This window comes from Panicum hallii, chromosome 4, assembly GCF_002211085.1.
Source record: "Panicum hallii strain FIL2 chromosome 4, PHallii_v3.1, whole genome shotgun sequence".
Classification (NCBI taxonomy): domain Eukaryota; kingdom Viridiplantae; phylum Streptophyta; class Magnoliopsida; order Poales; family Poaceae; genus Panicum; species Panicum hallii.
Window position 1 is genome coordinate 48,852,738 of NC_038045.1, and position 24,360 is coordinate 48,877,097.

The 24,360-nt window shown below is 46.7% G+C and overlaps 3 protein-coding genes across 4 annotated transcripts; 2 read left to right on the forward strand and 1 right to left on the reverse strand.

Annotated features, from left to right (window-relative positions):
• Nucleotides 1–1,663: 1,663 nt before the first annotated feature.
• Nucleotides 1,664–4,471, forward strand: LOC112890951 (cinnamoyl-CoA reductase 1-like). Of its 2 annotated transcripts, none has more exons than XM_025957837.1 (4): nucleotides 1,664–1,915; nucleotides 2,029–2,183; nucleotides 2,421–2,962; nucleotides 4,006–4,471. In XM_025957837.1, the coding sequence occupies exons 1-4, from the start codon at nucleotides 1,759–1,761 to the stop codon at nucleotides 4,190–4,192; spliced, it is 1,041 nt and encodes a 346-aa protein (XP_025813622.1). In that variant the 5' UTR covers nucleotides 1,664–1,758; the 3' UTR covers nucleotides 4,193–4,471. The 2 variants fall into 2 exon arrangements, with proteins under 2 accessions (XP_025813622.1, XP_025813623.1); XM_025957838.1 differs by having other exon boundaries at nucleotides 2,427–2,962.
• Nucleotides 4,472–7,208: 2,737 nt separating this feature from the next.
• LOC112890950 (formin-like protein 6) lies at nucleotides 7,209–10,833 on the reverse strand. The gene is made up of 4 exons (XM_025957836.1): nucleotides 10,541–10,833; nucleotides 8,738–9,441; nucleotides 8,155–8,376; nucleotides 7,209–8,072 (listed from the first exon to the last, which is right to left on the reverse strand). Exons 1-4 carry the CDS (start codon nucleotides 10,611–10,613, stop codon nucleotides 7,431–7,433), a joined length of 1,641 nt encoding a protein of 546 aa, XP_025813621.1. The 5' UTR covers nucleotides 10,614–10,833; the 3' UTR covers nucleotides 7,209–7,430.
• Nucleotides 10,834–12,983: 2,150 nt separating this feature from the next.
• Nucleotides 12,984–19,031, forward strand: LOC112888888 (ubiquitin carboxyl-terminal hydrolase 23). Its single transcript, XM_025955267.1, has 11 exons — nucleotides 12,984–13,464; nucleotides 13,730–13,844; nucleotides 15,125–15,235; nucleotides 15,348–15,520; nucleotides 15,602–15,928; nucleotides 16,038–16,163; nucleotides 16,661–17,335; nucleotides 17,415–17,540; nucleotides 17,664–18,255; nucleotides 18,365–18,455; nucleotides 18,600–19,031. Exons 1-11 carry the CDS (start codon nucleotides 13,201–13,203, stop codon nucleotides 18,775–18,777), a joined length of 2,778 nt encoding a protein of 925 aa, XP_025811052.1. The 5' UTR covers nucleotides 12,984–13,200; the 3' UTR covers nucleotides 18,778–19,031.
• The last annotated feature ends 5,329 nt before the right edge of the window (nucleotides 19,032–24,360 follow it).

Genomic DNA, 24,360 nt, shown 5'->3' on the forward strand with positions numbered 1-24,360 from the left:
CCTTGAGATGCACAAGGTGTGGTACTCCTCCACGCTAAAACTGAAGCCCGCTACAGAACTATAATTAAGCTGCAGCTGTCTTAAGTAAAAAAAAAGGAAAAATCGGCAGACCGGGCCTATGTATCATGCATTATTTCTGCCTCAAATTATACGTTATTTTAGATTTTTCTAAATACAGAGCCTTTTCTATACACGTAAATATAAGCTGTAGCTAAAGATATATAATAAGAACTATGTATAAAAAAGTAAGCTAATATTTTTTTGTGCAAGCAACGATATGATCCTAAAGTCCAGAAAATAAGGAGCATCTTCTTTCAGAAAGCTCCCTTTCTCACAAGCTAAACACCTGAACGCCGCTCACGGCGGATCGGAGCTGGTGCTGGCTTGCTTAATTTATTTGCATCGCGTTTCCTTTAGTAAGTTTTAGCCTTTTAGGAGCAACTGTGCACCGCGTCATGCTAGCACCTCGAGATGCTTAGCAGCAGCACGAAATCGAGTAGGCATGCTCAGCGGATCTGATCGCGAGTGCTCCCTCCATTTCAAATTTAGATATATAGATTTTGTTATATATCTAAATATAGATATACTGTGTACGTACTACGTACATAGTAAAAATTATATATCTTAATATGCTGAAACGAACTATAATTTGGAACGACGTACGGACTACCATGCTGCACCATATCTCCGCACACGACAAAAGCGATTCAGATGTGATTATACTAGACTGGGGCCCCGTTTAGATCGCAACTTTTTATAACATTTGGAACTTTTTGCTACTGTAGCGTTTTCGTTTGTATTTGACAAATTTTATCTAATCATGGTCTAACTAGGCTTAAAAGATTCGTCTCGTGATGTCCAATTAAACTGTGCAATTAGTTATTTTTTTACATATATTTACTGCTCCATGCATGTGTCCCAAAATTGATGTGATGGAGAGAGAGTATAAAAATTTGGAACTTTGAAGTGATCTAAACGGGGCCTGGTACTAGACCAGCTGCTAGATGGATCCTTTCCCGAGAATGAACCGTGTCTGCAACTTTTCAAGGGGGGAAAAAAGAGCGTGTGCTAGGCACCGACGTTGCCGGATCATGGAGAATCATGGCACGGCGTTCTTATACGTACGCCGGTGATCACTGTATGTAAAGCAAGAACGACGAAGGAATCGTTTGAGATAGATGCAGCGAGTTAGACAGGCAGATGGCGCGTTACATCATCTCATTCTCACGGCACACTGCTTTGCCAGCAAGTCGCGCGAAAGGCCAGAAAACGTCCCTGTGAGCGCACCAAAACTAGCTCTAGCTGCACGCACGCCTGCACCACCTAAAACGTGCGCGATGTCGATGGGCAATGCCAGCAAGCGCCCGTCGTCGCTGCGTCCCCGGCCGGCCGGACGGGGTGATGACTAGTGAGTCTGAGTGTAGACCCGACCGGACCGTGTCAATGCCGCGACGAACGGCACCGGCCGGCCGGAGTCCGGAGACAGACAGGCGGAGTGGCGAGCCCAGGGCGAGGGATCCCGGACCCTGTCACGCTAGATGTGCGGTGCTGCGAGTCTGCTACCGCGCCACCAACTCCAGCCTCCCGGCGGAAACAACCAATGCAAGTGCGTGGCGCCTATAAATACCTCACCAAACGGACAAGAGAGACGCGGAGAGATCTAGTGAGAGAGAAAGATAGCCTAGAGCCAACCCCCTGGAGGGTTCTTTTCACCTGTAAGTAACAGCAACGCGGTACCCGGCCGTCCGATCGATCGGCATGACGGTCGTCGACGGCGGCGGCGCGGCGGCGGAGGCGGCTCCCGGGCGCGGGCAGACGGTGTGCGTGACCGGCGCCGGCGGGTACATCGGGTCGTGGATCGTCAAGCTCCTCCTGGAGCGGGGCTACGCCGTCAGGGGCACCGTGCGCAACCCTGGTACGAACGGATCGGGCAGGCGCTGCTCCGTCGACGCTGTGATTGATGGAAGGATATATCGCTGGTGATTCTTCTTTTCATTTTTTTCCCCCTTTCCCTCCGTGACGAGACAGATGACGCGAAGAACGCGCACCTGAGGGCGCTCCCCGGCGCGGCGGAGAGGCTGGCGCTGTGCCGGGCCGACCTGCTCGACTACGAGGCCCTACGGGCCGCCGTCGCCGGCTGCCACGGCGTCTTCCACACCGCGTCGCCGGTGACCGACGATCCGGTACGTGTCACGTGGCCCGCCCGGCCCATTGGGGACGGTTACTGTCTGCTAGTAATTGGTGGTAGGGCTATTAAACACGGAATCCTCCAAAGGAACCCAAGAGATTTTGCTTACGAGACAAAATCCTTAAAGTGCCAAGATTTGTGCAGTTTTTATTAGGCCCACATCTCAGTGGCATGCCATGCATGCATGCATGCATGCAGCCCATCATGTAAAAGTGGTCCCACGCGCATGCAGGAGCAGATGGTGGAGCCGGCGGTGCGGGGCACGCGCCACGTCATCGACGCGGCGGCCGAGGCCGGCACGGTCCGCCGCGTGGTGCTCACGTCGTCGATCGGCGCGGTCGCCATGGACCCCGGCCGCGCGCCGGACGCCGTCGTGGACGAGTCCTGCTGGAGCGACCTCGACTTCTGCAAGAGCACCCGGAACTGGTACTGCTACGGGAAGGCGGCGGCGGAGCGGGCGGCGTGGGAGGCGGCGGCGGCGCGCGGGGTGGACCTGGTGGCGGTCGTCCCGGTGCTGGTGCAGGGCCCGGCGCTGCAGCCGGCGGTGAACGCCAGCCTCGCGCACGTGCTCAAGTACCTGGACGGCTCCGTCGCGACGTTCGCCAACGCCGTGCAGGCGTACGTCCACGTCCGCGACGTCGCCGACGCGCACGTCCGCGTCTTCGAGGCGCCCGGCGCCGCCGGCCGGTACCTCTGCGCCGACGCCGTGCTCCACCGCGAGGACGTCGTCAGGACCCTCCGCAAGTTCTTCCCCGAGTACCCCGTCCCGGAGAGGTCAGTGACACTTTCGACAAGTGCATGAACGACTAACGCAGGTCGCTGTCTTTCGTTTCGGAATTCAAAATGCTAAGTAGAAAGATAAAAACGTGGCAAGTTGTCAATAGATAGTGCTCACGTGCGAATTCTGTTTGAGTTTTGCGGGCTGCGAATTCGGATGCCGGTGCGTCAGTTTGTCAAGGATGAATGAAAGTAGTGTTGGCGGTGGAGTTACGTAGGGCATACTGCAAAACCGATGGTGAAACATTTTGCCGAGTCTTTCGTTGGTGTGTTGAAAGTCCAATGGATGGGCACCGACCATAGTCTTCTTGGCTATACATATCTGAGACTTGTGGAGACTTTTACCATTAGTTCACTGCGATCATCGACGTGATCAATCCTCTAGGGAAAATCAGGTTATTTAAAATTCCTTTTGCGGTTAAATATCAGGCTCTTGCTCGACACACAAAATTGCAGGACCTTTTGATTCTTTTTTTTTTGAAAATTAGGACCTTTTGGTTCTATACAAACCATATGCCGGTACAGAGTAGTTTAAAATTAAGGAAATGCTTGGAATAGTACAATCCATTGTATAACCAGGTTATAACCAAGTAATCAAATACCTTTAATTAATTAATTAGTTAACTACCAACAAAGTGATAGCTCTTTGATCGGCTGGTTGTAAAGTGGGTACATATATATAGCAGCAATTGTGTGTTTTTTTAAGTAGCATCTGTTAAAACTTAAAATTGCGCAAAAGTAACGATCTCTTGAATTTGTTTGTTCCATGAAAGGACTTTGTACAATCTATAAAATCAGAAACAAAAGTAAATACTTAGAGATTAAGAAGAGTTCAAGATCTTCAATAAAGTTCCAGTCAAATATATGTTCATAATTTTTTTCCCTGAATGATTCTTCAGAACAAAGTTACCGATCCCTTTCCGTTGCTTGACAGTTGACAGTACTGCAAGCATCTCATGTACCAACTGGATCTAAGCTGGTACCATAAGTGCATTACTTGCTTGCCGTTCTTGGATTACATTGCTTTGCGTTTGTCGCAGGTGCTCCGACGAGGTGAACCCAAGGAAGCAGCCGTACAAGATATCGAACCACCGACTGAGGGATCTGGGCCTGGAGTTCACGCCGGCGGCGCAGGCCCTCTACGAGACCGTCGTATGCTTCCAGGAGAAGGGCATCCTCCCAGTCCCTGCTACTGCTACCCCGTCGTCGCCGCCGTCGCTGCCCTGAGCTGAGCTTCACATTTCAGTCGCTGCTGTTTCGATCGGTTTGATAAAAAGAAAAAGAAAATAAATGTAGTACTGAATGAAATGTATACCGTTGTGGTGGGCTTCAGTGGCCGAAGTGTTTGAGATTCAGCAGTAATAATTAGCTATTCTAGTTTGTATGTCGTCTGCAGCTAGATTTGGTCTCGAAATAAGCAAATGAAACAGGATGGCATGCATGTAGTAGTATGATCCGATGCTTGTTTGACTGTAATTTGCCAAACTTTGCCATTTGTTTGTGACAACTACCTATTGGTTCGTGCCATGATTTCAGTGTGCCACAAATTTTTCAGGCCTACACCCACCTAGCATTTTCTTTCGTCAAGCATTTCAGTGTTCGGCCACATTGGCTAACAATAAATTGTTCGCCATGCCGAGACTTCGACTTCTTTTTTTACCTTGCCTGTATGGAAGTGGAATCAGAGAACATTTGCGGTCAGTTGACCTGAGACTTTTTGTCAGAGAGAAATATAAGACTGATACGAGGTTCTTTCATTATTTTCCTTGGTGTCGCCTCAAAAAGGATTTACGCTGTCTTTCAAAAAACACATGCTTGGTTTAATTAGTGCGACCAAAGACTATCCAAAGACATCACCTGGAACGACGAAATCTGTGGATTGAACCAATCGCAGAAGCCTTGTCATAGTTGCCTGCCTGATTGTAGATGCTGGCCAGCGTATACCCAGCAAACAACGTTCCTAGATTAGCACTAGCAATGACTTCAAATCCTCAAATGGTCATAGATGCCGGCCGCTACATCATTAGCTAGCTTCTTATGCATACACACAACACATGTCGTATCAATCACTTCGCCGCAAGACTGGCGTCACCTGCTTGATCGGTAAATGACAATGCTTATGTTGCCATAAACCAATTACTTCTTTCCCTATGTGCATTGCTTGCAAGCATGGAAGATGAGAAGTAACAAAAGAATGCTGTACTATGTCTTTGAGAAAGAAGTGATGCAGTAAGCAAACTACAATTGCTGGTTTTTGTTTATCTGAGAAATGGATGTGGATCGAATCAAGTGACTGCATGATTCAGAGACGCAATCACAGTAACAGTAGGTGATAGCTAAATAATAAGCTAATTAGCTACGGAACCTGAACCAAACACCAGCCACTCGTCATGTGATGGTAGGATGTGATCATTTACAAGTATATAACCGGAAAAATTTAATGGTGTAATCACGTAACAAGTTACGTGGGTTGCATCACATTAGCATGTTTATTCGTCAAAGCACGTGCGTCAGGAAATTAGGGCGGAATCGTCCGGGCAGCTTAGAAATGCAGAACTAGAATGTGTACGTACACACCCCGCGTACGTCATCGTTGCACAACGTACCGCGTGTACCAACTGACCTGGCAAGATCATCTTTTGGCCGAGACAAACAGATCTACCAGCACAGAGCGAGTTATTGACGTTAGTAGGTCAGTGTTTTTTCAGAACAAAGTCAGTAGTAGCTTTTTTCAAAATCCTGAAGAAAAATATAGAAGCATATGAAATCGTCAGTGTATAATATAATGCTCACGTGCTACCAAGGCTGAAAGTGTTGGCAGTGGAGCTCACACACTGCTGAACCGATTGCGAGATCTGTTGCTAATAAGTCTGTCGACTTCGTGCTATTTATATTAGTACGATATGGGATGCGATAATTGTCACTACTCCAGTACTCCTCCTGGTTATACGTCTATATAGTCTGTAGCTGAACATTAGTTTCTTGCGGCTCTTGGAATAATTCTTGTTTACAGCTAGCAGTACACACGTGTACCTTATTAATAAAAAGCTAACACTACGGATAAGTACGGCGTATACGATCGTGCCAATGGGAATGACGTGTGAACAGTTCCGTGATGAACAGAACAGATCATCCTTCTGCTCGCACAACGCATACCTCAGCCTAGTTTCGTGCGTCTGTTCAACTCTATCTGAACGATTCTTCAGAAGATTCTGAATTTTCGGCCATCCCTGCCGTCATCTCGGTAGACGACACTGCACGCATATATCTTAATTAGCTAAGCTTGATTAGTGTATTACTTAATGCCGTTCTTGGATTGCATGGCAGGTCCTCTGACGAGGTAATTCAGGAACAACATACAGTCGACACAGGCCATTCCAAGCATGATTACTTCAGCAAAGATCAACGCCCCTGTCGACCTGCTCGAGCCTCCTCCTGTAGGTTTTGACGCACCAGCAGCCGAACGTCCTCACGTAGTACTCGGCGGCGGCGACGCCGGTGATGGCGAGGCAGTAGAACCCGATGTTCCGGAACGAGTCCTGGGCCTGCGCCGACAAGCCGGGGACGAGGAAGCCGCAGAGCACCAGCGCGGGCGCCGACCAGGACCCCGAGGCTCAGGAGCAGGACGCAGTGCACGTGCCCTGATTCCTTGGCGAGCTCCTCGGGATCCTCTCGCTCACGGCCCGGCGCCACGTTCCCCGGCGGCGGCGCCATCTCCGACATGCGGCGTGAACGCGGTGAGGCGGTGACGTTGCTCGATCATGGCCACGGCCGCGCCGCGCCACGGAGATTGGAGCTAGGGTTCGTGATCTGGCTGGGGATCATGGAGCTTTCCCTGCTCCCGAACCCAGAGATTGCTTTACGAGCGGCGCTGGGGGTTTGGGAGTCGGACTCGACGGCGGTCGGTGGCGCGAGTTCTAATCCGTAGTATACGACCGTACCGGATCGTGTGATCTGTGATGATGGGCTGTGCGTGTTGGCGGCCCACAAAGTGACTCAGAAGATGTTCGCCTCGGCGTGTTGACGGCCCACAGACGGTGACAGGCTTTCACAACGGTCGTTGACTTGGTGGGCCGTTTGTGGGCCGCCAACACAAGCGGTCTGTCTACCAGGCCTATATTTATCAATCGGTTGGTTCCATGGCGCTGCGCCGCTGGCCAAGCTCGCCGTAGTTTCTTCAGATTTACTGCGCGTCAACCCCCGAACCATCAACAATGCCATATAGTATAGAAAGAATTTGAGGTTCTACTCTGCTACGCGCGCACATTTTCAACAAAATTTGGATAGATCTTAGAGATCTTTCATACATGTTTGAGGAAATGAACTGTACATGCTTATGGTCTGGCCAACTATCTTTTCCCCACAGTATTGTGTAAACGTATCCGTGTAAGTACATTTTCGGCAGCTCCATCATTCTTGGATCAGTTGGGGCCCCAATTTGCAGCAGAAGCAATTCGCGAGCTCGTTATATCTTCAGCTCAGTCGGTTGTGATCGAGTGTCAACCATCCCAGCTTCCACGGTATCTTCGTCGAACTTTGGCGGGCTGGATGGAGGGCTACTTGAGGGTGAATCTGACAGGAACACATCTGAATTGTTGTCTGACCACTCTGCGGCTGCAGCACCTCCAGCTTCTGCATCTCGGGATATTTCTGAATTGGGTTCATTCTTAGTGCCATCCACTTCTGGCTCATCACGTGCTGATGTATCCGTGAAGAGTTGATCTCCTTGAGAGTTTGGTTCGAGAGCTTCTGCTTCAGGTGAAGAACGCGCATTGGCAGCATAATCCTCACTACCATCAGACTTTGGCGCAGAAGAATGGTTATGTGCTGGTTCAGTATGATGAATCTCAACTGATCTGCTGTCCAGAAAGCTTTGTTCAGCCGCAGAGTTGCTGGTTTCTGTTTCCTCTGGAGGTATCGCATCAAAGCCATCATGTTCGTCGTGTAATCCCTTCTGGTCTGATTCATGATTTGTGATGTGATCATTTTCGCTTGACCAATCCAGATGACTGAAGGCATCATCAACCTTGGAAAGGCTTCCTTTCTCCTCGCTTGATAGCTCAGATTTGCCGATTGTTGTGCTCATGTCCATATCAGAAAATATAGCCTACAATTATCAGGAAAAATGTGAGTAACTGTATACAAAGGTGAAATGGTGCAGGCAATTGATGCAAGAATTACCCAACTACCTCAACTCTGAAGTCTACAGGAAACCGATGTTTTGTGTCCCACAGAATGTCAATCTGGTCTCGATCGAGTACCAACAAGTTGTCGTCAATAAAAGCTGTGCTAAACATCGCTCTGAACACCATAACTTCATGTTCTAAGTCCTCATCCAGGCTGATGCACTCAATTACAATGTCTCCTTGAACAGGACAATGAACATTAACCTTGATTATCTCAGAGTCTTCCTGAATTTACAAACAAGAATAGTTAGTACTCTTTCAGTTCAACACTTCAAGCTTGAAGATGTCTTAAGATACCAAAAGTATACTTTTATTAAGTCAAATATAAAATTATTCTACAAATTGGTAAAAGAAAATGTGAGCCTGATAAATTAAATAACCAAAAGACAAAGATTAAGTGCTTCGAAGTTTGGACTTATCCATAATTGAGTATAAAATAAATTGAATTAAACTTGTAAGATTGTAGCTGTATTTCAATTTTAAGCATTATAAACTATTGACCAAAGCATTATAGACAAACATCGCAGACATACTGTAAAGATCAATATACAATTCATGATAAGTTGATAACCAAACAAAATTGTACCTGTGTATAAAGCTGGACAAAATCACTTGTCTTTGGGGTCGAAAAGAGAACTTCAGTAGCCCTGTTATTAGGCGCAAGGGGATCTAGGCCATAAATCCGGAAGATTGGCCTACATCCCCCTTGCCCATCAAAATTTGGTACCTTCCTGATTATTATACAATTCAAATTCAGCATTCTGTCAGCAGGAGGCCATAGTTCTGGTGAATTGTGCCGTTTCGACACATACTTCAAGTATCTCAGCTGAGAAGGCACTGGGTCAATTGGTGAGAATAGCTCAGCTAGCCCAGCTGGTGCATGTTTGCGGACCATCTCCAAAGCCTTCCTCTCGTTTGTACACCTTTTGAGGTAAACCAGTAGAGCTGCCAATGCAAAAGCAAGGACTGGCCATCCCCCATGTTCCGAATGGATAAGCAGGAAATTGTCCTGGCTTAACGTGAGCCAGCTTTCACTAGACCTCAGGAAATGGTGAATCATCTCCATGGTGAGCAAGGGGCATCCTTCATAGTTACGTGGATAACCCATTACGCTCATATCATAATAAGAGAAAATGCTGGCAATTTGGTTGTGCTTCTTGCCTCCCTCAAAGTTGAATACCATGAATGAGTCGATGGAGTAGCGACCAAGTAGCTGTTTTAAGATTCCTCCAATGTATGGCATCAGCTCATCTTCTTCAAATAAATCCGTGGAGAAGCAGTGGTCAAATACTGGCAAGAAGCAATCAAGAGTCAGCATCATTAACAGAGAGCAAATGTTATTTTTGTTATTAAACAGTATGGTTATAAACAATGTACAAAGCATGACAAGTTGTAGTATGTGAATGTTTGCATAAGCAATTGGGAACAAAGTTCACTTCATTTGAAGTCTCCTTGACTTGAGAAAAGGAAATGTAGTAGTTACTACCTAAGCTGCACATGTGGATCTCAAATGGGGGAAATGAACCTAGTTTTGGGTAATTAATTTTATCAGAATCACTAGAAGCCATGATGAAGTCCGAACAATGGGTTCATCTGAAAAAGGCCTGACGAATGTCCTGGCGACAATTGATTTCAGCAATTTGACAAAATAATTTTCCCACAAACGCAATAAGAGCAAATAATGCCATTATCTTTCATCTTTAGGTACATATTTGGCACGAATATGAGAATTTCAGCTTCAAAGGTTGTCATTTTCACATAAGCAAGCAAATGTGCATCTGATCCCATGCATTTTCCAATCTGACAATTGGATGACGCATCCGATCCACAAAGCATAGAAAACTTAATTTGGTATCATAAACGCTAAATCCCATCAACTAACTGGTGTTAAAAACAATCACACCAACTGAAACAGTTTCACTTCAAAACGGAGATGTGATAGTTCATATAAAAAGAGACAATGGCGACGTGGTAGCCAACTACTCTGGTCAATCCCGTGTCCCTATTTTGGTCAAGCGCATAATTTAGCAACAGCTAAGCAATGGCCTTTCCGCGAGTCAAAGCATGAACCGAACCCACCGGCACAAAGCCACAAAGTCTGGGCAAAGCTATGTCCACTCTGCAAGCAAATCCACGCCTCGAGATCAAAACCCACGCACTTTTTTTTTTGTTTTCACGATTTCCCCCTTCGAGAAATGGGGAATAAAGCGAGGACAAGCGCGTACAGTGGCTTGTATGGACAAGATTCTCGGTGCCGTGGGACGCGTTACTTCCAAGAAACCCCCGACGAACTGGTCCAACAAGCCCACCGCGAGCGAGCAGGTTCGCACAAACACACCCAGCTAAAATAGCATGATTACCGAGTACCGGGGCGAGAAAGGGCACGCACCGAGGATGTTGCCGGAGATCTCGACGAGCCCTTCGGGCGGTCGCTGGTAGAACAGCCGGCGGAACAGCGCCATCCGCCCGAGCGCGCGCGCGTCCGCCGCCGCCGCCTCGGGGACCGGCGAAGAACGCGCCGCGCCGCCGGGTAGCCGCACCGCGCGAGGCGGAGGTGGGAGAGGACGGTCAGGGAGGAGCAGTAGCGGAGCCCGTTGGGGGAGACGGGGGGTGGCAGCCGGTGGTGGCGAGATATATTGGCAGCGGGGGAGCTCCACGCCGGTGGATTTGTTTTCTCGGAGGTTTTTGGAGGTGGTTTGGACGTTCGGTTTGTTTAATGGGTCGTTGAGGGCGCGTGCGTGCGACCGCTGTAGCACGAGACCTGCCCTGCGCAGAGGAGAACGGTTCGTCGGTTCCATCATGGACCGCGGGGCCCGCTGGCTACCTTCCTTTTTCAAGAAAAAGAAAGCACTGGAAGAGAAGTTGGAACGGGTTCAAATTTTGAATCTATTTTCTTTTCGTTATTACTATTTATCCTTATCTTTAACCATAGCCTTTATTTCCTCTACCCTTTTTCTTTATCTTTCTTTTTTAGGAACCCTTTTTCTTTTTCTTTGAATATTCCTAAGCAGAGGGTCGAAGCAAGAATGACACCGCGGTCAGCTCTATCAAGATGATGGGATCGAACTATAAGACGAACGATACTTATTAAGAAATTGCAAAATTTTGTTGGGGGTTAGCTAACCCTGTCGAGAGAGCCTAGCTCAGCTCTTGCTTTTATTGTTCATCGTTCAGTGGAGGTTGGCCATTAAAGAACAATATTACACAACCTATACATAGAAAGAAAGCAATAAGAGACATGTATCGTACATCTTAATACCTAGTTATATAGGTAAAATTGCCACTTTGTTGAACTTCTTGATTGTGCGTGCCATAGGTATGCGCCTGTATTGGCTTGTGATATTTGAGAATTCTATCAATTTGCTAATGCGCTTTAAAGAGATAAAAAATATTTCATATGTCTGGCTTAGTTTGAACTGTTGGCCATTTCACTCATTGGTTGCAAAGGCAAACGATGGATATTGTCCATTTTACGCTCAAATTGCAACTTGCTACTTTTTTATCTCACAAATCGGATCCATTATAAACTTGATTTTTTTCTATAAAATCGCAAAACTACCTTTTCTATAGATGATAAAAAAATTCACCATTATTACGAAAAACTTCTAACTATCATTCCATTGAAAAATATTAATTAAAGCACTCAACACTTGGCTAGCTTTACAACATTTGCACCGGATATAAATTATTGCGCAAGGCAGGAACCATGTATGTTTGTATGTGGAGTACTTATCCAATATGTTACATATGACCCGTAACATAACAGTAATTTGTCACGTAGCTGCTGCCCGCTGGACCGTTACCCTCATATTGGGTGGTTTAACATGAATTAACGAAGGGAAATGCCATTTGTAATATGAAAAAGTCAAATCTAACCACGATTGGTTGTTTTCTCAATGCTTCTGAGGCATAGACTAAGCGTACTTTGAAATAACCTTTTAATAATCATTGATATTATAATCATTTTGATGAATACAATGAGGATAATAACTCTTCACACGTGAAAAGTGGTGGACCTCATGAAACTCTTCCACAAAATAGAGTATGAGAAAAGCTCCCATGGACTTTGATTTTTATGCCACTAATTTTTTTGAGAAAATGTTTTGTTGCACACTTATTTTAAAGTTTCATCTCATCTTAATTGTTTAGAGCCCCTTGCAACTAAGAATTAGTATCAAAGCTTAAGCACTTTTACAAGCTCTGTATTTGAAATCCACCTATGTTAAAAGAAGTAACAAAGATAATGATGCCATGAATGTGCTCGGATTCTTAACCAAACTCATTTCACCATTTTTGTTGAAAGGAAACATTTCACCATTCCGAGCCGGTGCTTTGAGCATGATGCGGGTGAGATCACCTCTAGCTTTATATAAAGCTTTTACTTTGCCACCATGGATTAATAATTTCAGCACTTTGGAGCAATTGTTAGTTTGCTAGCAATTTTTTTTTGTTAGTTTGCTAGCATACTCCTACATGCTACGTACGGACGGTAACTTTTCTGCAGCTAATTATGGTAATATAGTTTTTTTTTTAAAAAACATGGTAATATCATCTTCACTCTCGCTTAAAAAACACAAGTTTGTTCCTAACCAACCGCAAAGAGTTCAGTTCGAGCAGCAACTGCAGGGCTGCACGTCTACAGCTAGCTCCGCCCTCAATCGCGCCCATGACGCGTTCCTCAAGGAGCCCACTGCACAGCCTCATCGAAGAAGAAACACGTGCTCCCCAGCCGGACGCTCCAGATCGTCCCGTCGCCCCGGCTTCTCCCATCCCAGCCGTCCATTCGCTAGGGGTATAGGGTTTTTAGCTCAGCCTCCCACCCCCAGCTCTCCCCCTCTTCCGCCATCGCGTCGCGAACGGCGGCCAGAAAAAAGAAAAAAAAAAAACAGCAGCGCGCCGCACCAATCTCCTCCTCCCCTATCTTTCGACCCCGCGAGTGTTGATCCGACAATTTTGTCCAGGAATTCAAGCCAAGTGCTAATCCCTTGCGCGCCCGATCTTGAGGCTCTGTGCTGCTGCCGCTGCCGCTGCGGTGAGAAACCCTAAGGAATGGCGGAGGTGTCGACGGCGGCGGCGCCGGAGGGGGTGCTGCACCGGAGGATAGAGTTCCACCTCGCCCGGAGCCCGCATGCCACGGTGACCGTGGGGGGAGGCGGGTTCCGGATGGAGACGCTGAACACGCAGGCCGCGGGTAAGGCCGGGGGCCCGGCGGCGGCGGGGAGCAGCGAGGGGGATACGAGGAGGTCGGAGAAGGGGGACGCTGGCGGGATCGATCCGGAGCTCAGCGTCGCCAGGATCTACCTCGGGAGAATTGTGGGTCCCCAAAGTTGCAGTCTTTTGAGGATTTGAGCTATTAGAGTTTCGTTTTAATAGGGGTTTTGGGCGGTAGAGTAGCAGTGTCGAGTGTGTTGCCAGTGTAGCTGTCAATTTGGGTAATTGGAGTAAAAGTAGCTGCGATTTCGGGTATTTGGTTCGTAAGTTACTTGTTTTGGTCTCGCCATCGCCATCTCGTGAGGTTTTAGTGTGGTGGACAATTGAACAATGTTTTGTTAAACTGCAGTTTGTTGATGTCTTGCAGGGTGCTGGTTTGCAAAATCTTGGTAACACCTGCTACCTCAACTCGGTGCTGCAATGCTTGACGTACACAGAGCCGTTTGCAGCATATTTGCAGAGCGGGAAGCACAAGTCCTCATGTAAGTGCTGTTGCTACTGTCAACCGGTCAGTTCAAGTTCAAAATGTTGCATCAGATGATAATGTTGCATATGAGCTTGTCTGCTTGTGGATTTCAAAAGTAGCAGTAACTGCACTGACTATTATGCACGGCTGGCACTCGGCAATTACCAATTGCACGTTACTTTGTTCTTAATAGTGGTGTGGCACCAAAGACGACAATGCCTCAAAATACATTTTTAAGACTCAAGGGAGTCAAGGTTATTCTATTTTACACCCACCCCTGGCCAATTCACCATTTATTCAGATTGAATATCGTTCATCAATCAAGGGATCCAATACCATCTTCAGCTGAGACATTTCATCAACTGGAAAGTTCGTGTAAAGGCTGTTCATTCTACTTTCAAGTTTAGAGATGTGAGTTATGCTTGCATCTGAAAATCCATATTTTAATGAAGATGATGGATAAGAAGTCCACTATTTAAAAATAAATTACCATGATGCTGTTCACTAACCTGAACATTTCTGTACCATCCAACCCAATCTTGCATAAATTTGCTATTTCTGGTTACCTGACGAGCCACACCCAATGGACCCAATATTAAGTAAGTTCATACTGCAATCTTACTTTTCAGGTGTTCCTTCTAGTGGGATTTGTCAAACAATCCACCATATGTTCATGATTCAAAGTTGTCCTGACCTCATGTTTGATGAATTAATTGCTCTTCCTCTATTTCTAAATTTACAGCCATGCCTCTAGTTCTGAACATGCTGCTGCTTGCAGTAACATGGGGTATATAATTTTTTTTTTGAAGTTGGGCAAGTGTTTTGTACGTGTGTTTCCTAGTGGTGTGACATTATTTTTTATTAACATGATTCAATAGAGTTATTGGCTGTAAACCTTGTTCAACATTTGGTTACGGGATAGTGAGGCAGGCCAAGATAGTGCTTTCCCCTGTACCTGTACCACAGAAATCAACAGGAAATGTGCTCTCTGACATTTAATAGTTACTATGACCATATTGGATGCGAAACCATATTGTTTCCTGTATAGTGAAAAATGCCACTGTATGGCAATATTTGCTGATCTGTAGAATCTCCTTAACTGCTGCCTTCATCCTTTGATGCATGTCCGTACAGAATAAGAATGGTGCTACTGTAATGCATTTGTATGCTGTTTAGGAAAACTGAAAACATCTTTGTACTATCAAGCTTGTTAAACAAGCAAAGATCTTCTCTTAATTTTTCACTGCATAGTATTTATGTTGTTGTTGTTGCTAATTTCTTTTCTCTTCGCTGAAGGTCGTACCTCTGGATTTTGTGCATTATGTGCTCTGCAGAATCATGTCAAGGCGGCTCTACATTCAACTGGAAAAATAGTGACACCATCGTTTATTGTGAAGAACTTACGCTGTATCCTTTTATCTTCTCTAGATGAACTAGATACCTAAGGCCATTTTTTATTTTGGCAATTCTGCAATCCAGCTTTTATTCTATATCAATGTGATCTTTGACTGCAAAATAGGCATTTCCCGGAGTTTCCGTAATTCAAGACAAGAAGATGCACACGAGTTAATGGTTAATTTGCTCGAATCCATGCATAAATGTTGCTTACCTTCTGGGGTACCAAGTGAGTCGCAAAGTGCTTATGAAAAAAGCTTAGTTCACAAAATATTTGGTGGCCGCCTTAGAAGTCAGGTATGCTCTGTGCATTGTTGAGTTACACCTGGACTGGCACAAGAAACCTCATTCGCTTGTTCCGTGTTCGGCTACTTACAGGTGAAATGTACACGGTGCTTGCATTGTTCCAATAAATTTGATCCTTTCTTGGACCTTAGTCTTGATATTGCCAAGTCCACAACTTTAGTGCGGGCACTTCAAAATTTTACCGAGGAAGAGCTACTAGATGGGGGTCAAAAGCAATACCAGTGTGAACGCTGCAGGCAGAAAGTTGTAGCAAAGAAGAGGTTTACAATTGATAAGGCTCCAAATGTCCTGACAGTTCACCTGAAGCGCTTTAGCCCTTTCAATCCCCGTGAAAAGATTGACAAAAAAGTGGAATTCCAACCAGTTCTTGACTTGAAACCATTTGTTAGTGATTCTAAAGTGAGTAACTTGTTCTGAGATTCTTGTTTTACCTTTTACAATTTCAATAAGCTTTTCTTCACTAAATCACTGGATTTTTCAGTTAGTTTCTTCATGATTATTGGCGCAGGGTGCAGATTTCAAATACAGCCTTTATGGTGTCTTAGTTCATGCTGGCTGGAACACTCAATCGGGTCACTACTTTTGCTTTGTTCGTACATCCAGCGGGATGTGGCACAATCTTGATGATAACCAGGTCTAGTATGGCATTAATCTTTCGATTAAGCTTTACTCAATCCGTCATTTGTTTGTAGTTCACAGTGCTACTGCTATCATAACCTGCAGACTCATTTAGCATCCATGTAATTAACATTTCTCAAACCACTGAAGTAACCTTTTCACATGCAAGTTTTCTAGCTTCATGGACTCACAAAAGATTCTGTTCACAACTTCATTCTGTACTTTTAAAAGCTTCATTGACGTCTCATGCAGTGAGGATTCCTATATCCTGTTTTCTTACATTACTACCTTGGGTTCACTATGATGAGAAGACCCCATTGGCCAGATTAGCTACAAATAAAGTATGAATTATGAACTTTGCATTACTAGAGAGAGGAAAAAAATGAGTAGTATCATTTTTGAGCTACATGTGGCATGTTTCTACTGTTCTACTTTCACTTTGTACCCCTTAGCTACTTTATCGGGCTCTAGTCTTCCTCAACTCATACTGATCCTTATGCACATCAACTGCAGGTGCGCCAAGTTCGTGAGGCAGATGTATTGAGGCAGAAGGCCTATATGCTATTTTATGTACGTGACAGTATTGGGAATCCACTGGCGCGCAAAGATAATAGCACTGTTAATTTGACCACAAAGAAAACCCCTGAAAAGATCTCTACCCTTAATGGTATTACCCAAGGCAGTGTAAAAGCAGAACATTTGAATGGTTCATCTCCATTTGGTGATAAGATGCACAACACAAGTAATGGCTATTCTAGCATTTTTGGCAAGACTTCAGGAGACCATTTTTCAAAGAATGAAGTCAAAGCTGAAAATGTAGCAGCCTCTCAAAGCAACGGCCTGCCTTCCACACGAGCTCTTGGACCTCAAAATGATGGTGTTACCTTGCCTGTTAAATCAATTCAGTGTTCTGTAAATGGCCAGGAGACCTCTTCCTCCCATCAACCTTTATTATTTGCCAATACTTTTGGTAAACAAACAGTTGTTGGGAGGTCTTTGCAGGAAGTGGAACCTAAGGTTGAGGCAGGGAAAAGTACTTCTGTTGCCTCTCCCATGGTCAATGGTGCTGGTACATTGTCCAAGGCAGATAAACTTGCTTCTCAACCTCAAACAACTGCATTGTCAAAGCCAACTGCCCATGTAAATGACACATCTGCAGGGGTTGCTGCACAGACTTCATTAAAGAAGGTTTGCTTTATGATGGTCACTGCATTTGTTAAATTTTTTTGAATAGTTCATATCTTATTTATATCATGAAAAATTACAGGATTCTATTATTTCAAATGGTGTCGTGCCTGGCTCTGGATCTCTTACTTCCAGTGAGAAAGCCAAGGACTTGCCAGGATCTGCTGAGCAAGGTAATGACATCGTAAAGGCACTTCCTATGAGCCAGGTATAGCACCCCCTTTTCCTCTATATCTTTTGCTTTTTTTGCAGATGAACTAAATCTATAGTACCATCATTTTGTTAAAAATGAGCTGATATTATTATATTTGTTACATGGGCCTATATGCAGAACAAAACTGCACCGGAACTGGCACAAGTCAATTGTGGACAACAGATCAGCTCTGGTGGTTCTGCGCATGTTGCTGTGGCTGCTTCATGCAATGGCACTGCAGCTCAAAAGGCAAATTTGAAGTCAAAGAAGTTTGTGAGGTATCCTGTTGTGAACATGTGGTTAGGTTCCAAAAAACTGTTGGTGGCTTCACTAAAGCCAGGGAAGAAAACAAAACACAAGCGAACTAGAAGACGTCTTGTGGGTTGCAAGGACATGGCAAATATATCTTGTTTAGGTGACAGTATGAGTGAGCAGCTGACATCAACATCAACAACTGCACAATCTGAAGCCATAGAGTGTACCTCCGGCCGGAAACGCTCACATGCTAGTGAAAGGCCCGAAAATGATACTCAGTCCTCCAAAAACAAGCAGAAGGTTAATGGAGCATGTGTTGATACTGAGACAAATGCACCTTCTGCTAATGCTGACATTCCAAAGTCTGGTCCAGGCTCTTCCTTAGGCCAGACGCAATCAAGGAAAAATGTAGATGCCAAGTTGGGAGTGCCCCAACCTGTCAGTATTCGTGCGTCGGACCTGATGGAAGCTACTGGTTAGCACATTTTCTTAATGCAGTGCACATTCTGTTTTAGAGGTGAATGGGAAGCTACTGTTGCGCCATCAATTTTAACCTGTCATTTGGTTTTTTGTTTGATTTTCAGTTCCATGCTGGGATGACATAGACATGCCAAATACCAAGGTTGCAGAGGGACTACATTCAAAACGCAGCATTGGTTACGTCTTAGATGAGTGGTGAGTTTCTATTTGGTATTTGCATGCTATCGCTAGTAATGCCTTTTCATGTTGCAGATTTTTGTTCCCCAATTGTGTAGTAGACTTCTGTTGATGGAAACAAGTGGCTAACTGTGCCTATCATATGCACTTGCCTCTTCCCAGGGACGAGGAGTACGACCGAGGAAAGACAAAGAAAGTGCGGAACTCAAAGCAAGATTTCGGCGGGCCAAACCCCTTCCAGGAGGAGGCAAACTACATCTCGCAGCGGAGGTCGAAGCAAAAATCTTACCAGGGCAAATCTTGGAACAAGCCTAACATGACAGAAGGGTTGAGAATATGAGACAGAGAATTCCCCCAAAGACGCACAGATACCGCTGTTGTTATGTTATGTTGTAGCACCCATTGGTGAAGAGATTCGAGTTACACCATTCGTCATTTGTCGTGGTTATGTTGTTTTAGCAGTTTTGATAGACATTTGAACCGGTTGTAACGTGTTTTTGTAGCGGAACAGGCGAAAGCCAGACAATGTGCTCGGACCTCAGCTGTTTGTTATTTATCGATGTCGAATAATATGCTGTTCAGTTATATGATAAAGTTTCCGTTACCTGTTGCGAATGGCATGTCAATATGCTATCTCTGCTGTAATGCCGTACAAGTTGGTTGAGCTAGAGGTGAATTACCGCCACAAGACCGAGATCCTGCAATCTTATTTGCCGTTGGTCTTGGCGGCCCCAGACCGGTTCGTTAATGGCGAGGTGGGGTACGAGGCAGTTGGCAAGCTGGAACCGGGGAGTAATTGCGGCAACGGATAGTGATACAGCGGTCGCGCGAGGGACGGGCGGATTGGTGGTTGGTCCCTGCGGCTGCGTGGGGAGGGAGGGATGGGGGATCCGTCTAGGATTCAGCTCCGGTACGGTGGCTCCCGGACGCGCGGCGTTGAATGCGCGATCTTATCTGGCCCTCCGTGTCGCGCCGCCGCCGCCGCCGCCGCCCTCCTGTTTTGAGAAAATTTCAACGGGGGCATGCATGTGGGCAGAGCATGTGGTTGCCGGCTCGCCCTTTGAGTTGCGTCTCAAAGGATTAATTCGATTTGTGGAATCCGTTATCGATGTGACGAAATGCATATGAATTCCGGATCTTGTTACGAACCCGACCGGGTCTAATTTCCTCGGCTCGGATTTGTGGAAGCCGGAGTTCTTGCAACGCGAATCAGAGAAGCAGCCCAGGTACACTTGCCTGCCTTTGGAAATCACGCAGGATCGCCTACTAGTTCTACCATCTTTCTGCTTTTTCATCTCGCCTGCACTACGCTACCACTGCGACTCCAGAGACGTACGTGTTCGTATTTCCCTCCACGTAGATCGGCCCGGCCCTTGCACGTACAGTACGTATCAATGCCATACGCTCGAGTACGCGTACTCGTTATGCACACTGGACATATACATACGACTGTTCCGCGAAACAGCTAGCCCCACCGTACCGTACCCGCTCGTTTGAATCGTGGCGCGCGTTCGCCGGCGCGGCTCCTGCCCAATCTTTGCGGTCGCTTTTGACGAAGGCGCGCGGCACGAACCGTGACGATGACGATCGCGCGCATGCGCCCTGGTGGTCCTCCGGCCAAGCGAACGAACGCCACGAGCTATTGCTCGACCGAGATCGATCGGCAAGCAGGTACAGTATGTACCTAGTAGAAAGCTGTAAGATACGTATATATATATAGTATACTGTATAAATACCACGCCACGTGTGCGTCGTGGGCCGTCAGAAGGCACGTACGCGGCGTCCATGATGGGCGTAGCAGGGTAGTGGCGTCCCCTCCCTCCCTCCCCGGGCGGGCGGGGGCGTAGTATTAAACCGCGCCGTGCCCGTGCGACGAGTAAATGTGCTGCCGCCCCGCGCCTCCTCACGCGTTCCCTATGACCGGCGAGCTCTCCCCGATCCACGACGGCCGGATCGGCCAGCGCCGCCTTGCCTAGCTAATGCAGTAGGAGTAGCTAGGAGGGGCGAAGGTTTTGCACCTGCCGTGACGGCAGATTCTTCTTCGTCTCCCTCCCCGTCGACCAGGGGCGTCGTCGTAAAAACTCGGGGCGGGCACGTACGGGCTCACGCGCGCATTGATGGATGTGATGATCAGCATGCATGAGAGGATCATACATCCGTCGATCCAACGGCGAATCGGACAGGCAGGCTCTGCCGTATGATTGCCGGATCGAGCAATGCGATCCAAGAATGTCGTCGGAAGGCAGTTTCTTTAAGGAAAAATAAGTGCCAGGGAGCAGTTTCGAAACTCTTTGGAGCCTTATTGCACGATTGAATTGCGTGCACGTGATGCGTGCGGTGCCGCGCTGCCGCCGCACGCAGCATGCTGAGGCACGCACGCACAGCACGTTGAGCCTTGCAATCATCGGCGGCCGGCCGGGGGGCGACCAGTGGTGGCGGCCGGCGGCGCGATACCAAGTGAGCTGTGAGCATTCATCAACCAGGGGTCCTCCGGCCGCCGGCGCCCACGCATCATCTCCCGTTCATCCATCTGGGGGAACATTTGAACGGCGCGCCATACGGATGGAGCCCTCTCCTCTCCCGCGTACGCGCACGCGCTGTGCGGCCTTGATGATTAGTAGGCATCGTTAATTGGGGGCGCCCGGTACGCTACTGCTCTGTACGGCCCGCTAGGCTGTAAAAATAATAAAAAAAATGCCTGGAATATATTGTTACGGTTGGGTACATCTGGTATCCAATATTTTGAAAATTTTCACTCTTTCACGCGTCCGGAAATGCCACTGGCTAGCGCCTTCAATTCAATTCCTGTTGTGACTAGGTGATGATCACTACGACGACGCTACGTGTGTTTTAAGTCCCTCCTCTGCATTTCTAGCCCCATTATTAGCTTAGGCGAAACTGATGGGCACGTACGAGTTGTAGCGGTTGCATGTACAGTTCTGTATGCCGTAATGGGGTTGGAAAGGCTGTAAGTGCAGTCGTGTACTTGTAGACTGGTCTCCCCAAAGCGAAGCAGTTAACTTGATGACCTCCCCCTGCTAATGATACAGTCAAGACTGACCGATCAGTTAACTTACGTGGCATTACGGAGGAGGAGTGTACGTAACGCTCTGCTCCTGTGTGTTTACTGTTTATAGGTAGATAAATCTGTGCCGTAACTTTTGGGGCCGCAGCACGCGCTTCACCGTCGGCTAGCTGTTGTCAGTCAGACAGCTGGTATTCATCGCCCTAGTTGTGTACGCACCAGTTGGTCTAATTTAATTTGGCGTTACAGTTGGTTTAACCCAGGTACTGTACTGTTGTGGACGACCGGATTCGAACCCAACGGTCAAAGCCTCAAAGGCCTCCGTTCGAGCTAGCGGTAGAGTATTTTTAACCTGGGAGTGAATTGAAATCCGTTGGCTTCCATTCAATTCTTCGACGGGTTTCAATTTGAATTCGCGTGGTACGGTAATTAACGCGGGCTGTTAGTACGAGATCGAGTACGTACCACTAATCGCCACTGTGGCTTTATTAACTGTGATATGCATGGCCACGCATGCATGCTTGAAGATTTTACTCCCGGTAGACTGATTGTTCATGTGGCCGCAAGTAACAACTACTAGGATCATGGAGCTAGTTAACTTGCCTTCAGCTATGCATCAGCTATCACAAAAGCAAGTATCATGCAGAACCCATCTACCTTATTTTTTAAAAAAAAAAAATGGCCCATCTGCCAATACCTCGCGTGCTAGTCACAAACAAGTAGATTGGGAGCTTAATTGAGGAACAAACTTATGTAAAACAGAGTGGTCCCTCATGGGTCATCCAGTCATCCTATGAATTTTCATGGAACTAATTTCCTTAGCTCAGGGACTAGACTTAATCGTGTACGCACCAGTTGGTTTAATTTGGCGTTAGTTACAGCTGACTGGAACATGGTGGTAGCTAGCAATACAGCTGACTGGAGCAAATTCGAACTCAACGGTCAAAGCCTCAAAGTATTTTAACCTGGGAGTAAAACGTACCCGTGGCTTCCATTCAATTCTTCGACGGGTTTCAATTTGAATTCGCGCGGGTACGGTAATTAACGCGGGCTGTTAGTACGAGATCGAGTACGTACCTCTAATCGCCATGGCGCGGTTAATTGTGATATGCATGCATGGCATATGCATGCTCGAAGATCTTGCTCCCGGTAGACTGATTGTTCGTGTGGCCGCAGGTAACAACTAGGATCGTTGAGCTAGTTAGCTAGGCCACGACCAGAAAAACAACGCGCACGAAAACTTGGCTGCAGCTATGCATCAACTATTACAAATAAAAACACTTATCATGACCCATCCACCAATACCTAGTCACAACTGACAAAACAAGTGATTCTTTGAATCGAGAGTTGCAAACCATTTTGAACTTTGTTTACGAATTACCACTCAATTGTGTGTCAACTTTGGATGTCTGGAAATGATTTGAGTATATATTTGGTCTCGAAAGGTAGTTTCATAAGAGTAGTTTCGCTATATTTTATAGACATGTTACACCCATAATTGTAGCAAAAGAAAAAACGCTGCCGAAGGGACAGCTTAGTATTTTTGAAGTAAAGAAGAGAGTTTAGTTTGAGGAACCATCATTGGTCCATTTGAAACTCTTGCAGCATAGAGTGGTCCATCACGGAGCATCCTATGAACTTTCATGGAGCAAGATAATTTCTCACATTTAAAATAATCATGTGTGTTCGTAAAAGGAGATGGTTATGAATCAACCCATTATGTTTCTTAAACCAAACAAGACGACTAGGATTAGTAGAGTTAAAATAGAACAACCCTTCGCTAACACATTCCTCGGACTAAACACCTCCTTCACCGTCAATCAAGAATACGTGCAACCAGCGCTAGCATTCTCGTGTACTACTGATCTACTCCCTCCATTTCGTTTTGGCATTTCTAGAATCTAGATGTATAAATTTTACTATGCATCTAGATACACACCATATCTAGATATATAGGAAAATCTATACACCTGGAAATACCAAAACCAAGTATAATTTGGAACGGAGGAAGTAGCAAAGATCTTTGACAAAGCTAGGACATGTATGATTGTCTCCTGCTGTGAGCACAGTACGCAAAATATAACATCGCTTCGTTTCACATGAATGATTTCAAAACTTTAACCCCTGCAAGGTGAAAATTTCGATTTCCCAAAACAATCGGGCTCGGATTGAGGCTAGGATCACTTCGCATGACACCTGCAGGATCGTTTTGCCGGTCTTGATCCCGCCGTCGAATGCTTGATCCCACGGCTCCCGTCACCTCGTTCCTGCCCACGCAAACACCCATGCTGCCTTCCTCGTGCCAACCCACCTGCAGGCTGATCTGCCTCTGCAGCTCCCACGCCGGCACAGCGCCACTGACATGAGGACACACCCCTCCAGTCTCCAGAACGAAATTCCCTGGCCTGCCACTGCTCTGCTCGGTTCGGCCGTCAGTAACACTCAGGGTTTCACAGTTCCATTTCAAGAGCTTGCAGACGGTAAAAATGGCAGCACGGCGCAGCAGTACCAGCAGCTTCTCTTCCCTTCCCTGCGCCTGCAGGCCTCAACATGGGTTGCTCGCCCCCGCAGTTAATTCACCCCCCCCCCCCCCCCCCCCGCGCCCCCGATCGGCCGGGACCATCGCCATTAGCGCGGCCAAGCAAGCTTCCAAGATCATTCATCGTCTTTGCTTAGTACCCGCATTTATCCCCGCGTTTTTTAAACTTGCCGAGCTTCCCTCCAAGGTTGCCGCGCGTTCCGCGCCCCCATGGCTCTTCTTCTTCCTCCTCGCCGTCTTCTCCTATAAATATGCGGCATGCCGCCGGAGCACGAGGCTTGTCCAAGAATTCGAATTCCTCGGCTCGTGTGCCTTCGCGCCCACGCGGATAGTGTAGCTTGGTTGCTTTAGCGCTGGCG